We start from the raw sequence: 14244 nt of genomic DNA, 5'->3' as shown, positions 1-14244 counted from the left end.
AGTGCTGATGTAACAGATGCGCGCTATCTTACCTGGCTTCTTTACCTCTACTCCTGAGTGCTGATATAACAGATGCGCGCTATCTTACCTGGCTTCTTTCTGGCATGGAGCCTGTGCTCAGTGAGAGGAACTCTCATAAAAGGGACCTTTTTTTTTTTTTTTAAATTGGCTTTGAAGTGGAGAGCAAAAGGCAGTGGTTAAGCTGGGAGATGATGTTGTTTTGGTGTAACTTGATCTTTGTTGTGCATGGTTAGCCTCCCTCCCCAGTGATAGCTGAAAGGCACACACTGTGGATATCCTAGCTCCTCCCCACTCATCATGCTTGCATTTCTTTTCTTGTAGGAAAAGCTGAAATGAGACATGGGAATATTGTTTAAGCTTTGTATGTTGAAAAAATATTTCTTTCCAAAAATAATGATGATTTTGACTCTAAGAGTATTTGGAAGAAAATTTGTAACTATTGCATCTTAAATGAAGATTATTAAAGTAATAACCTTAAGAATGACTTGCAAAGCTGAGTGTGGTGGTGCACGTCTTTAATCGCATGCTTGAGAAGCAGATTGCGCCACAGAGCTCCAGGGCAGCCAGTGCTACACAGAAAAACCCTATCTTGAAAAAGAGAAGGAAGAAACTGTTTTGTTATATTTAACTCAGGTTGGATCACAAATCATACTATGCAATGTTTTGTGACTTGGATGTTAGTTAATTTTTGTGTTCTAAAAGGGTGTTTTAAGTCTTTTAAGAAAACAGGGGAAGTATTGTGTCCTTAGAGTACAGCTTATTTACCATCTCACTGTTCTCTAATATGATATTCTTTCTTATTTTAAAATCTCTTATTTATTTTTATTTTATGTGCATTGGTGTTTTGCCTCTATGTATGTCTATGTGAGGTGTCATATTCCTGGGAACTGGAGTTACAGATGATTGTAAGCTGGCATGCCATTGCCAGAATTGAACCCAGCCAGTAGAAGAGCAGCCAAGTGCTCTTAACCACTGAGCCATCTCTCTAGCCCCTCTGTCTTTAAAAAAAATATATATTATTGCCATATTTAACTTAAATGATAAAACAGTAAAATAACAACATAAAAGATATAATTTATCCGTATGTTTGTTGGTATTGGATTGAACAATGCAAATTTTGTTTGTGGTATGTTATTGTGTATGAGATTGTGCCAGTAATAAGATATGATTAAACATGGTGAAATATTTTATTCACACATGCTTTGCTTAAATGTAAAGAATAATACAGAGGGAACAGCTCCTTATTACCAACACAGACTAAGTACAGTGCCAAGTGTGGCATGATGGCTCATGTTGGTACCCCCCCCAGCACTCAGGAGGCTAAGACAGCAAGATGGTCAGCTTGAGATTAGTCAGGGTTTCCCAGCAAAGAAACAGTGTGTGGATAGAGCGCCTTTCTCACACAGGTATCTTCTGTCCCCTCCTGCTCCTGTGATCAGGTTTCTGTTATAAACCTTGGTTCTGCCAAACAGTCTTTTCATCATGTTTGCAAGTAGATGCTGCTAGTGAAAATCCCAGCTGGTGTACATGGCACTTTCTTTCTCTCTGTCATCTGTGCTAGTTGACTTGATTTCTATTCTCAAAGTTCTTATAGGTTGGAAGTTGGAAATTCTGGGGTTCGGTAAGGCTAAAGAACTCCTTACAAGCTATCCTGAAAAATAAAATTCTCTGTGAAATTAATTGTTCATCAATTTCATTGCATATTTTTATGTATATAAACCATACTTACTTAGGAAAATAGTCTGGGGGCTGTGTGGTGGTTTGATTAAGAACGGCCACCATAGGCTCATGTTTAAATGCTTAGTCCTCAGGGAGTGCTGCTACTTGGGAAGAATTAAGAGGTGTGGCCCTGTTGGAGGAAGTGTATCACTGAGGGTGGGCTTTGAAAAGGTATTAAAAAGTCCAAGCCAGGCTTGGCCCTCTCTTCCCACTGCCAGTGGATTGAGATGTAGAACTCTCAGCTACCTCTCTAGCACCATGTCTGCCTGTGTGCTGCCATGTTCCCTGCCATGACAATGCTCTAAGCTTCTGAAGCAAGCCCCAATTAAACGCTTTCTTTGTAAGAGTTGCCTATTGGTGGTATCTCTTCACAGCAACAGAACACAGACAAGACAGGCTAAGAGTAGCTCAGAGTGAGCTTACCCATCATGTCCTCCTCCTCTTCCTTCTCTCTCTCTCTCTCTCTCTCTCTCTCTCCTTTCTTCCCTCCTCTCCTCCTTTCTCTCCTCTCTCTCTGCCCCTGCCTCCCAGATGATGGAATTTGAATGTGTGCACCGCAGACTGAGACGTACTACTCTAATGGGCTCTGTGCTCTTCCCTTCCCAGAGTGTCCTGTACTTGCAATTATAGAGTGATGCTGGGCTTTAGTCACGGAAATTATTTTCATTGTCAGAAAGGGACCAGAACAGATTCCTGTCATTTCACTGTTTTGGGGAGTATATACTCAAAATTATTAAAGCATAAATGTCCCCTTTTTCTGTGTCTGAAGCACTGCATCCTCACACTTCTCTACATCTTCAGGCTAGTTATAGGCAGAGGGAGAAGTGCTGATAATCATGTTTTGATTTCTACTCCCCTCTTCATTTTCAAATGGAGTAAAGTGGGGTCAAGTAGGTCCCATAAGCTCTAAGCCCCTCTCCAAAGCCCTTCTGGCACTAGGCCTGACTGTGCTCAGAGCATGAGCACATAGTGTCTAGATTGGTCCCCTTAGTCATCTGTCCACATGCTGCCAGCAGGCTCTGGGTCTGGGCCAGAGTGGCCATGGAACAGAGCCAAGGTATTATGAAAAAGCACTAGCTTAGGTTTCACTTCTCTGGGATTAGACTGGAAGATCCAGTTGCCAATTGTCATCAAGCAGATTTCTCACACTTTGTCTGATGAGTTACTTTATTAGTGTACAGAGGGAACCAAAACTTTGTTTTTTCTAAGAAGCTCAGTGTTTATTTTAAATCACCATCCAGTGTGTAAGGTCTTGTGTATTCTACTTGAGATGATCCTAATAGCAGGGTTAAATGGAGGCATTATGGAGAATTCCTTTAATAATACGAGTGCAAGGTTTTAAATTTTTTAAAAAGACTTTTACATTTTGATTCGTGTTTTAAATATGTACTTAGAAAAACGATAGTAGGTCTTTAAAATACCCCGTTTTTCTTTTTGAGACTAGATCAGAGGGTGCTACTCCTAAGTCCTGTTAGATATGTTACCAGTCTGTTTATTTTGGCAAGATAAACTGTTAAGACTTGACAAATGATGTCTGCAAAGCACACGCCTTGTTAAGTATATAAACAAGCCACAGATGTTTCTATGGGAAGAACGGATCCTATTCACTTCAGGATTCCAATGTTAGCTCTTTGTATTTGAGGAAATTATAGAAGGAATAGAACCATTGTTCCCATTGTTTATAACCAACATTGTGCTTTGGTTTTCATCTGTGTTTTGTTTTTTCTTTTTTAAAAAAGCACAGTGTATATTAACTATAAAGAATGATTTTCACGTGTGTATGTAATATACTTGAATCATGCTCATCTGAGCCACTGCCATACTGCAGAGACAGAAACAGACTGTGCCGTGTGTTTTTGTTGACTGTACTTTCATGAGCATTACAGTTACTGTTTTTTAAAAAAAGATTTATTTATTGTATATATGTGACTACACTGCAGCTGTCTTCACACACCAGACGAGGGCATCGGATCCCCATTACAGATGGTTGTGAGCCACCATGTGGGTGCTGGGAATTGAACTGAGTTGCAGACAGTGCTCTTAACTGGTGAGCCATCTCTCCAACTCCTATGGTAGTTTTTTGTTTGGCCTTTTTTTTTTTCCATGGATTTATTTATTATTATTTCTAAGTACACTGGAGCTGTCTTCAGACAGAACCAGAAGAGGGCAGGCGTCAGATCTCATTACAGGTGATTGTGAGCTACCATGTGGTTGCTGGGATTTGAACTCAGAACCTTCGGAAGAGCAATCAGTGCTCTTCACCACTGAGCTATCTCGCCAGCTCTAGTTTTTTGATACAATCAAGAGGAAGCTTGATCGCCGTCCTCCTCCTGAGGCTGTCTGCATAGTTCTTGCCTTCCATCTTACTGTGTGTGAGGCCGTAGCTTCTCAGGTGCAATGGTATTCTCTACATCAGCCCCCTTCCTGGTCTTTGCAGCTTTTTCAGTACAGTGGTTTTTGTTTTTTGGGAGGGGTTTGTTTGTTTGTTTGTTTGTTTTTTCCAGCAGAATATTAGATCAATCTAAAGAGGGATTTTAGACCACAAATAGCTTTGTAGTCTGTTATTTGTATGTCTTAACTATTCTTGGGAAATTCCTTCTTTATGTCTCAGTGGTGTGGTTTTAATATGAAATTTTAACTGAGAAATATTAGCTATTCATGAACAAGAAAGAATGGGAAATGAAAATTACAGATAATCACCTGAATAGTTCAGATCATGACAGTCACTGCACCATGGGGTGAGAGGCTCAGCTGGGTGAGGAGAGGCCTGGCTTCCTCTTGGTTTCTCTTTCTTTCTTTCTTTCTTTCTTTCTTTCTTTCTTTCTTTCAGTATGTCACTGGGGTTTTATCCTAGTACAAGAAAAACAAATGTGTAAGAATTATATTTATTGGTCTGGAGAGATGGCTCAGCGGTTAAGAGCATTGGCTGCTTGCTCTTCCAGAGGTCCTGAGTTCAATTCCCAGCAACCACATGGTGACTCACAACCATCTGTAATGAGATCTGATGCCCTCTTCTGTTGTGTCTGAAGACAGCTACAGTGTACTCAGATGAATGAAATAAATAAATTAAAAAAAAAAGAATTATACTTATGTTATATATTCTATTTTTTAACTTATCAAAAAGCTAATACTACTTTTATTTTAAAAATATACATTCCACAAAGCACTAAACAATTAGTCTTTAAAAATAAACATTAATTCCATATTGCCAAAGAATAGTTTCTTTTCAAGTTAGGGAAATTTTAGAAGGTAATAAATGCTTAATAATTGGAAATACTATTTTTTTAAAGCATTTTAAAGATTGTTTTTGCACATAGCTGCATACCTCTTACAATGCCCATTTTATTTCTCTAGCTACTTGTTTAATGAATCGTCTTTTCTTTTAGCTTGATAAGGATGACATGGTATACATGGAAGCATATGATAAATTGCTGGAGTCCTGGCTAACTTTGGTCCGAGATGACAAGCATTTCCATAAAGGCTTTTTCACGCAGCATGCAGTTCAGGTGTTCAATTCCTATATTCAATGTCACCTTGCTGCTCCAGATGGCACAAGAAATTTGGTAAGTCCTAAGCAAGGTGGAATGAAAAATTACTATAGGCTCTGTCTGATCATATTAGACAACATAAAACATTGGAGATTTGGCATAGGTTCCCTCAGATTTGCTGAGAAATATGTGGTCCCTTGTATCTACCAATTTTCATATGTGGGCTGTTCATTATAATCATTTCCCTTTTAATTTTCCAGTTAGCCACTTCTGTCTTTCCAGGTGTCTGGTAACATCCTATATTGAATAATACTCAATGAACTAGGGAATCGTAAGATGCTAGACTGCTTTAATGACAAGTGACAGTCCCTAGTATAAGAGGTAGACAGTAGGTATGTAGCTAGCTATTAGCACATGCACAGAGAAGCATTTCATTCCGTCCTTCTCCTCAATGCTATTCTCACCCTTTGAGCTACCAGGGCTGCTAGCAATGTTAGAAAGGAGTCCTAGAAAGCTGCACCTGTAGGTTGGCTCTGTCCAGCTCTTCCTGAAGCCACTTGACAGGGTCACAGACACACATGCCTTATGGAACGTGGTGCTGTATTTCCTTATTGTTTCTCTTCCTGTCACCAAATAGACTGCCAATGGTGTGGCCTCTCGTGAGGAAGAAGAAATAAGTGAGCTCCAAGAGGATGATCGCGATCAGTTTTCCGACCAACTAGCCAGCGTAGGAATGCTGGGACGGATTGCTGCTGAACACTGTATGCCTCTTCTGACAAGGTACCCACTGACCAGGAAACCCTGGAGAAGGGTTTGCTGCTCACAGTTCCCTGCGAGCTTTGAACATGCCCGCCCCTGTCCAGCAGGCTGGGCCCAGTGGACAGAAGCACGCTATGATTGCATTCTTTGGCTTGTGCAATTGGAGCCCAGGCACTACAGCATAGATTGCAAGAATCATGGAGAACAACGCATGAGAAGTGACTTGAGATAACCAGTTTCAAATGCCTATCTTATAAACCTTGCTTGTTTGTAAAGTGTTATGTTACTTCTGTGTCCTTAAATAGACATTATGTTTCTTCTAGTGCTCTTGATAATAGTTGTGTAAGTTAATATTTTTAAATACATGTATTTTGTGCTAACATATTAGCTTATGTTGTTTAGTTATATGGAAGTTACCAGTTGTCCTAGATCTTCCTATCCTGCACTTGATTAAGCTATTGTTTCTTTCCTCTTTTAGTTTATTAGAAGAAAGGGTAACAAGACTCCATGGCCAGTTACAACGGCATCAGCAACAATTCCTTGCTTCACCCGGATCAAGCACCATTGACAACAAAATGCTTGACGATCTTTATGAGGACATTCACTGGCTTATTCTAGTTACAGGTTAGTTACCTTTGCCTCCTACTGTAGTTGCCTGGGAAATCATTGAAACCTAAAAGAAGCCTCATATATTAAAAAGAATCATTTAGAGCTGGGTGTGGTGGCATATCCTTGTAATTCCAGCCCAAAGGAAAGCTGAGGCAGGAGGATTGTGGTTTTGAAGGCAGTTTGGGCTTCCTAGCAAGACCCCATCTCAAACATCAACAGTATATATACTTCATATATAGTGCTGAATGTCTTGGATACAGATACTGTTTGACATAGAGCAATAGACAATTTTTAAACACCACTGGCTATCATGTATTCGGACCTGTATATGCCAAGTGTTTCCTTTGGATCACATTGTAGCCCTTGGAATTAGTACTGTTCCGTGATGTTAACCATCATCATCACTGTCACCATCATCATTCCCAACTAACAGATGAAGCAGCTGAAAGTATAAGAAGTGGTCATACTGCAGTTACGTTTGGAGCCAGAATGCAAGTCTAGGCAGTCTGACCTTTAGGGTCTTTTTCCTTGACCACTGACCCTATTAGTGATTCTGTATTGTAATCAAGGAAAAAAACAAAGCAAAAAACACTTGACTTTTAAAAAGTTGTATATGAATAAATTCCTGATATAATAGCAGAATTCCCATTAACTTAACAATAAATTTCTCAAGTTTTCAAAGCCTACATGTCACCATGCTTTATGAGGTTGATGACTAAACCATTTGTCCTTGATCTTTGCTGTATTTTTGAGGGTTTTAGTTTTCTAAGAAATTGACAGTTGCTGCACCTCATCTTGAAATTAGCAGGTTAACATTTTAATTTACTTTTACATCAACCTATGTGATGTATATAAATCAAAACTGAAAGCATTTATAGTGCACTTTGGTAAATAGATTTGTTAAGTGTTCATTTTTAATTTTTTTTAAACTGAAGGCTACCTCTTAGCTGATGATACTCAGGGAGAGACTCCGCTAATACCTCCAGAAATAATGGAATATTCCATTAAGCATTCATCTGAAGTTGACATTAATACAACACTTCAAATTTTGGGATCTCCAGGAGAAAAGGCTTCTTCCATCCCAGGGTACAGCAGAACAGATTCTGTGATTAGGTAATATGAACTCTATAGCTGCGCTCTTGTCATTTATTGTCTCATAACCTCTGAGTTGATGGGTAGATGACTGGAGGGGTAGGCGCGTTGCGCTGTGAATTGGATACGTGAAAGAAACGAGAACTTAGAGCAGCCTCAAAACCCAAGGATGGCAAGGCACGCTAGCCGGATGGCAGGGCTATCCTGTACTGAAGAGAACAAATGTAAAATGAATCTGAATGCAAGACTTGGAAACAGCATTCACTATAATTTATTAAGGATGTAGTGTTTGCCCATCAGTAAGCAGTAATGATGTATGTGTAGGAACCCTTCATGAGGGAAAAACAGTTTTTAGAAACCAGGTGAGCCTTAACAAGTATGTATTGCTTATGAAAGTGGAAGCTATATGCCAGTGGCTTCTTAAGGAAAACTGTCATTATTATAGAAATAGTTATCTTAAATATGTGAAACTTGAGAGCCCTGTCAATAGTAATTACAAGGCAGCAAGCCTGTCTGAGAAGATTTGCTATTTGTCTTTCTATTAGTAAAGGCAGTGTTTTCATTAATTCTTAAATGTGAAACTGAAGGGGGTAATTCTGAATTAATTATATTCTTAAAAATTGATTTGAAAACGGTTTTAAGTTTTACTTCATTGTCTGAGTCTCAGTTGCCTTGGAGACACGATGATAGCATTGCTTTGTGAGGTACTCAAGGGTTTGTCTTACTTTATTTTTTCAAAGCAAACATAAAAGAACATTTCGGCCTCTGCAATAGAAGGTACAGGGTTGTTGTTGTTGTTGTTATGTAGATTTAAGGTCAAATATTAAGCTGATACCAAGGAATTGTTTGGGACTTTATTTCCTTTATTGGTACATTCTTTTGTTTGCCATAAGTATAAGAAAAGGTTTCTTTCTTTTGAGGTTCCTGTTGTGATTAGATTTTGTTATTTTTGCTTTGGTTTGTATCCTGGTGAATGTAATTTCCGAGCTCTGCCATAGGTGTGTTGTCCTAGTTCTTGTAGCAGGAACCATTAGGACCATTTCCTTTTTACTAGTGTGAGAGCAAATCATTTTCATATTTCAGAGCACAGACTATGGAGTGTTAGAATAGCTAGGTTTTTGTTGTTTTTATCAAAAGTAAAATTGATTTGATATGTGGGAGAAACAACCTTTGGTATACTAAAAATGTAGTTCATATTTCTTAAAGAAAATGAATCTCTTAAGAATTCTTTATTGAGTACCTTCATGGGTTGCAAACTTTATGGGCACATTGGATACATTCATGACCAAAGCAAGCAATATCTACTCCCTCATTAGAGTTCTTGTTAAGGGAGAGCTGGCCAACAAGTGCTGAGCTGTGAGAAGACAGGAAGTGCTGTGGATGAAGAGCCAACTGGGGCAGGCACCTGAAGCACAGACTCCTGCAGGGCTTCTTGCGGTCTTAAGTAGCGTGACTCACAGAAGCGTCATGTAAATGACTCCTGAGCGAGGGTTAAAGTTGTTGATAAGAGAGTCTTGAATGTGCCCAGGGGAAGAACGTTCCAGCTAGAGCAAAAATAAAATAAAATAAAATAAATAAAATAACTGATGCAAAGGCCCTGGCCATACTTGGCATGGCCAAGCAGCTATGGCCAGCATGCTATTGTAGACCAAGCCGAGAGAAATAGAATGTTAAAGGAGATGGACTTGTAGAAATAAGTAGGAGGAAAGTTAACCTTTATGGGTTGTAAGACATCTTTGCTTGAAGAAGACTGGGGTGCTGCTCTTAGTTCTGAATAGAGGATGAAGTCATGTTCAGAGCTTTCCCTGACTCCCACTCTGATTACCAGTATAACGAATGGGAAGTTGGGAAACCGCCTGTGGGTCTGGTCCTGGTTACCATAGTTATCGGTAGTATCCAGACTAGGTTACAGCAGAAGGTTGTGAGACTTGAGGGCCTGACTCATCATGCTGACTTTTGGTTTATTACAGCCAGGATGCAAATGTAATACCAGACTGATTGGGAAGCCAAGGGCTGCTGGGATATAAAGTGTTCAACAGTATAACTTGACTAGGGTATTGTACTGATCAAGAAATATTAGCAACTAAAAAGTATTTGACTCAGTTGTTTCTTCCGCTCAACCTTTGGATAGGATTTAAGGATGGGACGCCTAAGACAGCAGAGTGTTTCAGGAGTATTACTTCACCTGATCTACTGGCAGAGCACTTGGCCGACTGCTGCTTGGCAGATGAGAGGAACAAAGGCATTGTGGGGTAGAGAGGTACTGGAGGCATTGTAGGCTAGAGAGGCACTGGTATCATAGGAGAGGAGAGGTCAGAGAGGCAGGAGAGGGGTCTGCTGGGTTCATGAGCAGGATTTACAGGAGAGAAGTGAGCTGTTTTATGGAGTCTTGTGGAAGGTGGAGTTAACTGACAGGCTAAGTTGGGAAGCGGTTCATTTTCAGTCTTAGGGAGACTTTAAAAACTGGCCCTTGGGTTTGAGAGTTCTCCAGGCTACTGCTGATTTCTGGGCTTGGTATAGACGGGGGAAATGAGGCAGGAAGGTTCTGAAGAACTGCCTGGCCTCTGTTTCTCCTGCCCTCTTGCCTCTCTTCCACTAGACAAAAGAAAGGCTCAGCCTCACCCAGTGTGTCTGGACTGGTGTGTGTATGGGTGCCCAAAGACTACAAACAAGAAAGAAGGGCAGTTCCAGGTCACTTGGTGTTGGTGGCTAGGTAGCCAACAACACAGTCCATTGCATCACACAACACTGGAAAGGGCCCAGTTTGGCCAAATGGAATGACTAGTTTGAGTTTTTGCATATAACTTAAGTAATTCAAATAAAAAATGACCTTAGTGTTTGAAAAATAACTTCTGTTTTTTAATGGGAACAAGTTTCTTGTGTTTTGTTTTTCTCCAGTGCTTACATCTCTTGAGAAAGAAATCAACTTTTGCTGCACTTTGGTTCATTCTGGCAATGAGTAATATTTACGAGTAGGAAATTGGGCTGACAATATAGCTTAGTGGTAGACCACTTTGCCTAGCATGTATAAGCTTCTAGATTGTAACCCTAGCACTGGGGTAAACTGTTTTATAATTTAAATTTGTGTTACATTTTGTTCTATAGTATGCTGTTAAGTATAACAAGAGTAAGTCAATCCAGAAGACCTTTAATTTCTAAAGGTCTTCTTACAGTTTTATGATCATTGAAAATACACAAAAAGTGTAATATATAAATGTATTATAGAAAATAGTGCAATTCTAAATAATGTTCTCTGGGGAGATAAAGTTCAAATAAAGGAAGTAATAGGTGGTAGTAGTTGTCAACACTACAAATATTGAATTGTAGTGCATACTTTTAAAGTACCAATATAACCATTTTATTTCAAATTCTCCTAGGCTTTTAAATTATATTTAAAATAATAATATTACAGGAAAAATTTATTACATCATTATTGATGACCATGAAGTTATTGGGATTTCTGTTATTCTTGTTCACATATACTCTGAAATTTAGAAAGTTTGAGCACTGGTTCATGCAGAGCACGTATGGGAGGGGTACAGTGGGTATAAGATGGACACTTCTGACTTAAAGAGAGCTCAGAGAAGAGTCTTCTATAAAGATAGGGAATAGGAAGCAGATGGACGGACGGATGGGGACAGAGGAAGGGAGACCAGGGCAACCATGCAGGGAACGCCTTCAAAGGGGCGGGGTGGTCAACAGCACCAAGTACTTGTTGGTGAGAGATCAGGTCAATAAAGAGTGTACATGCCATCTAGTTTGATTACACAGGAATTTCAGCCTTCTTGGGGGCAAGAAGGAATAGAGCAGAGGCCAGACCATAGTGATTAGAGTCCTAGTCTGGGCACTGATACTCATTATAACCTGTTCTTCCTTGTTTGTTTGTTTTTTTTTTTTTTTTTTGCTAAAGTTGAGTTAAAAATCCATGGTTTCTGGTGTGTCCCTTTCCTATTCCCTAACATGGGAAGAGGCAATATGTTATCACCTACTTAGGTAGGGAATCAGTCTAGGAAGGTTTTTATTTTAAGATGCCATTAAGAATCAAGACTATGAGACAATATGCAGGACCATGAGATTTGGAGACAAGGCTCAGTACTTACAACATTCTAATAAGTCAGTTCTCCAGTCTTAAGGCATAACAGGACTTGTCTTTTGTGACACAAAAACTGTAAACTGTCTACTGAAGGAGTGATGAAAAATTGGGCTTACACTCTGAACATTTGGTTGTATGTGTTCCTCCATTCTGAATGGAGGAACAGTGATGCTAAGGTTTGCATCTGCAGTTACAGTCTGAGCAGAGGGTGCTTCTCATCCTCCTTTGTCTTTGTCCTGACTCTACAAGATCAGAAATGATGTGGGGACAACCCCATTGATGACATTTTCGCACAGCCTGGTATAAAGAAACAAAAGGGATTTTTATAGGGGAAAAAGAATAGGGTTAGCAACTTCTGTTTTCTCCCCACAGGCTGTTGTCTGCTGTGCTAAGAGTCTCAGAAGTTGAATCTCGAGCAATAAGAGCAGATCTCACTCATCTACTAAGCCCTCAGATGGGCAAAGATATTGTTTGGTTTCTAAAACGCTGGGCCAAGACTTACCTCCTGGTAGATGAAAAACTGTATGATCAGGTGAGGACATAAAACCAGTAAGTCTTTTTGGGTTTATGATGATGGCAAGTTTAGAGGTAGGATGATTTTGTCTGTCTGTCTGTCTGTCTCACATATGAAAGCAAACCTGTTAGCTGAATTTGCTGACATGCCTTTAGTCCCAGCACTTGGGAGGCAGAGTTAAGTAGATCATTGAGTTCTAGGACAGCCATAGCTACACAGAGAAACTGTCTTAAAAGAAAAATTGAGAAAGAAGAGGAACAAGAGGAGGAAGAGAAGGAGGAAAAAGAGGAAGAAGAAGGAGGAGAAGGAGGAGGAAGAGGAGGAGGAGAAGAAGAAGAAAACAGAAGAAGAAGAAAACAGAAGAAGAAGAAGAAGAAGAAGACAGAACCTGTTTAAGAGAGACAACTCTGATATAAAGAAATGAAAAGGATTAAGGGCCTCAAATGCTGTTGCTTTACTTTTTCAGAGTATGATGTTTGATTCTATTGATTTTAGCCAGTATTAAGATACTTTACCATTAGAATAATATGTTTTTATATTGTCTTTGAGATGTACACGTCTATTTATTTCAAATATGTCACTTTTCAGTTTGTTAATAACTTCTAGGACTAAAACTGACAGAAAATATTAATTGAAAAACATGGGTGGATTAAGGATTACCTTTTTGATTCAACAAATGAAAAATGATAAAGCTAATGTGAAGTTAGAGCCTCTTCAGGATTTGATGCTAATTTCTTTGTTGATTTTCTGTGGATTATTTTTTTTTAGCTGATCTTTCTGACTTTAGAAATTCTTCCCTTTCCTCTTAAGATAAGTTTGCCATTGAGCACAGCGTTTGGAGCGGATACAGAGGGCTCCCAGTGGATTGTCGGCTACCTCTTACAAAAGGTCATCAGCAATCTGTCGGTGTGGAGCAGCGAGCAGGACCTAGCGAGTGACACTGTCCAGCTCCTTGTCACTTTGGTAGAAAGAAGAGAAAGGTAAGGAGTGGCGAGGAGCAGGGGCTCGGTTTCTCTTGAGTGACTGGCAAATGGTTACAATGTCTAAGCCCAAGTAAGATCTCTATTTTCAGAGTAGTATTTTAAAACCTCTTCATAGTGTTGTTACAAATGCATCTGGGAGCTTTCTCTTTTATTGATGGATAATTGCGCTGGCTGCTAGCATCGGAAAACCTGTTTTAAAAACACTTTCAGGAGCTGGAAAGATGCCTCAAAGCTTACATACACTGGCAAAGCTGGGTGGTGGTATTGCACACTTTTAATCCCAGCACTCCGGAAGGCAGAGGCAGGCAGATTTCTGTGGGTTCAAGGCCAGCCTGGTCTACAAACTGAGTTGCAGGACAGCCAGCACCACACGGAAACCCTGTATGGACAAACAGATAAACAAAACCACAACAAAAAGAACACTGGCTACTCTTCCAGAGGACCCTGGTTTGACTCCAACATACATGTTGTAGTTTACAACTGTATGTGACTCTGGTCCCAAAAGATCTGGGCATCTTTGGCCACCGGGCACATACGCAGTGTACACAGACATACATGCAGTCAAAACACACTCATACACATAAAATAATGATAAACTTTTAAAAACCTACTTTCATGATTAGTATTCTCATTTGATATATTTCAGTGTACCTCTCACACACACCTTCCTGCCCCTCAGAGGGTGTACCCTGGGCAGTCCTGGAACTCATTCTGTAGGCCAGTGTGGCTTCAACTCAAGAGATCTACCTACCTCTGCCTCTCAAGTGCTGGCATTAAAGGCATGTGTCACCATGCCTGGCTCAGTGATTCCTATTTACTGGTGAGAACAAAGTAAAACTTTTAATGCTTTCTATAGCAAATTGTGGCTATATTTTAATTTTTCTTATTGCCTAGGAATTTTATTGTTGTTTATGCTATTGGGTGTGACTGCTGTTCTGAGCATTGCTCATAAAGATCTCACTTGAG

General features: G+C 39.7%; 1 protein-coding gene across 2 annotated transcripts in view; it reads left to right on the top strand.

Moving 5' to 3' along the window:
• The window catches only part of Xpo4 (exportin 4), an 88243-nt gene that overhangs the window by 56288 nt on the left and 17711 nt on the right, over positions 1-14244 (top strand). For both annotated transcript variants that reach the window (XM_021182561.2, XM_021182562.2), the window contains 6 exons: positions 5127-5303; positions 5866-6008; positions 6466-6611; positions 7532-7709; positions 12154-12313; positions 13106-13275. In XM_021182561.2, the coding sequence (XP_021038220.1) occupies positions 5127-5303; positions 5866-6008; positions 6466-6611; positions 7532-7709; positions 12154-12313; positions 13106-13275 (974 nt within the window). The remainder of the gene's footprint in view (positions 1-5126; positions 5304-5865; positions 6009-6465; positions 6612-7531; positions 7710-12153; positions 12314-13105; positions 13276-14244) is intronic.

This window comes from Mus caroli, chromosome 14 (genome assembly GCF_900094665.2).
Source record: "Mus caroli chromosome 14, CAROLI_EIJ_v1.1, whole genome shotgun sequence".
Classification (NCBI taxonomy): domain Eukaryota; kingdom Metazoa; phylum Chordata; class Mammalia; order Rodentia; family Muridae; genus Mus; species Mus caroli.
This window is presented reverse-complemented; position numbering and strand designations above follow the sequence as displayed.